Below are 1,684 nucleotides of genomic sequence, written 5' to 3' on the forward strand. Positions count from 1 at the left end.
TATGATGATATTACATCTCCAATGATATGGACAAACATGAGAATTCCAAGGATGATGATATTATGATTATGATGATTACGATGATAATGATTTTTTTTATTTATTATTTATTTATTTTATTTTTTTGTGAAAATTTGTGGTGGATGTGTATTCAGAACTCACTCCTGATTTTCTTGAGTCTCCAGTTTGGCTTGATATATCAGGACCTGAGCCCTAATCTAAGATGAATGATGAAGCTCGACCCTGTCCGTAAAGAAAACAACTTGCAATTCTGCTATTAACCTGCCATAACCAAAATTCGGTATTTGTCTCACATAAATATGGGGAAATCACCTGTTTCGTTTTCATGTTTCTTCATTGCAGACATGAATGCATCGTACATATCAAGCACCACAAATTTAGATTCAGGCTTCAGCTCCTCTACCATAGAAGTTAGTAATAGGTTCTGAAACAGTGCAGCCAAGTTTCCCGTTAAATTACATTTCTTGTATGAGTATTCCATTGTAAATTCAGGCAAACATCCAAGGGGCTGTATTCCCAGAACGGCTACTTTCGGCACTCCCAAATCATGAATACGTTGTCGATCCAAGCCAAGCTGCTTAACAACAGATACAATGAAGGCTGGCAAACCCTAAAATGTACATTTGAAGTGAGTTCCACTATTGAAAAAATATATACCATCCAAAAGATAACAAGCCATTGAGAAAATCACTGTACTTGGTTTGATTTTGATAAAACTAATGGAAGTCCATGCATGTAATAGGGCACTCACCTGAAGACTTCCACCTCTAGCAAGGTAGATGCCACAATCATTGCCAGAAACGGATACCAGAGCAGTGGAGAACTTAAGGCCATCTTTGGTATAGAGTTTCTCTTTAAGGAGTTGTTCAAACAAATCGATTTGTTTTGTCTTGTTTGGTGCAGCAACCAGTGTGTCGAAGACGCCTGTCCCTCCATAAGCAAAATTCATTCCATATTTTATGGACCTTAGTTTTCTATATCTATATGGTGTAGGAGACTTTATGCCCATCCATGAAGCTATTTGTCATGCAGTTCAAAACATAAAATATTATAGTTATCTAAATAAATGATAGTTAAGTGACCAAAATAAAGAACTTCCATGGCGAACTTTTTTAGATTTTTGGTAGAATTTTTCTATTCAAACTTGGTTGAATTTTCATATCAATGAACTTGACAAGTCAACAATTTTCAATGTTGTTATTATGGCTACATTTCATGGGACTTCTTGAAAATATCATGCAACTTCCAACTAAATCAACAATATATATATATATATATATATATCAAAACTACTATTGCCAAACGAACATGTAATGGTGAGATAGACCAAGCTGCCAACAATATTATAATATAAAATAAGGTCTAGCAAGGTGTTACTATCATAAGAAGAATATCGACAATAATATCAAATGTGTACTTAGATTGTGAGAAAAGATAACCTTTTGGAAAAGAAACTATCTTAATACCCAAAAAGTATCATAGAGTACCTAAATCCTTCATTTCAAAACAGGAAGCTAAATTTGATTTCAATGCTGCATTCCAATTAACATCATCACCTATGATAATTATATCATCAACATATAGAGAAAGTAGAATATGACTAGTAGATATGCACTTTAGAAAAAATGTAGGATCATGATGACTAGGGAGAAAGCCAAGAGAA

At 33.9% G+C, this 1,684-nt stretch overlaps 1 protein-coding gene across 1 annotated transcript; it reads right to left on the bottom strand.

Moving 5' to 3' along the window:
* Positions 1-310: 310 nt before the first annotated feature.
* On the bottom strand, positions 311-1,030 carry LOC117927965 (GDSL esterase/lipase At5g03610-like). Its single transcript, XM_034847702.1, has 2 exons — positions 773-1,030; positions 311-631 (listed from the first exon to the last, which is right to left on the bottom strand). Exons 1-2 carry the CDS (start codon positions 1,028-1,030, stop codon positions 311-313), a joined length of 579 nt encoding a protein of 192 aa, XP_034703593.1.
* Positions 1,031-1,684: the final 654 nt, after the last annotated feature.

The sequence above is a fragment of the Vitis riparia genome, chromosome 13 (genome assembly GCF_004353265.1).
Source record: "Vitis riparia cultivar Riparia Gloire de Montpellier isolate 1030 chromosome 13, EGFV_Vit.rip_1.0, whole genome shotgun sequence".
Lineage (NCBI taxonomy): Eukaryota > Viridiplantae > Streptophyta > Magnoliopsida > Vitales > Vitaceae > Vitis > Vitis riparia.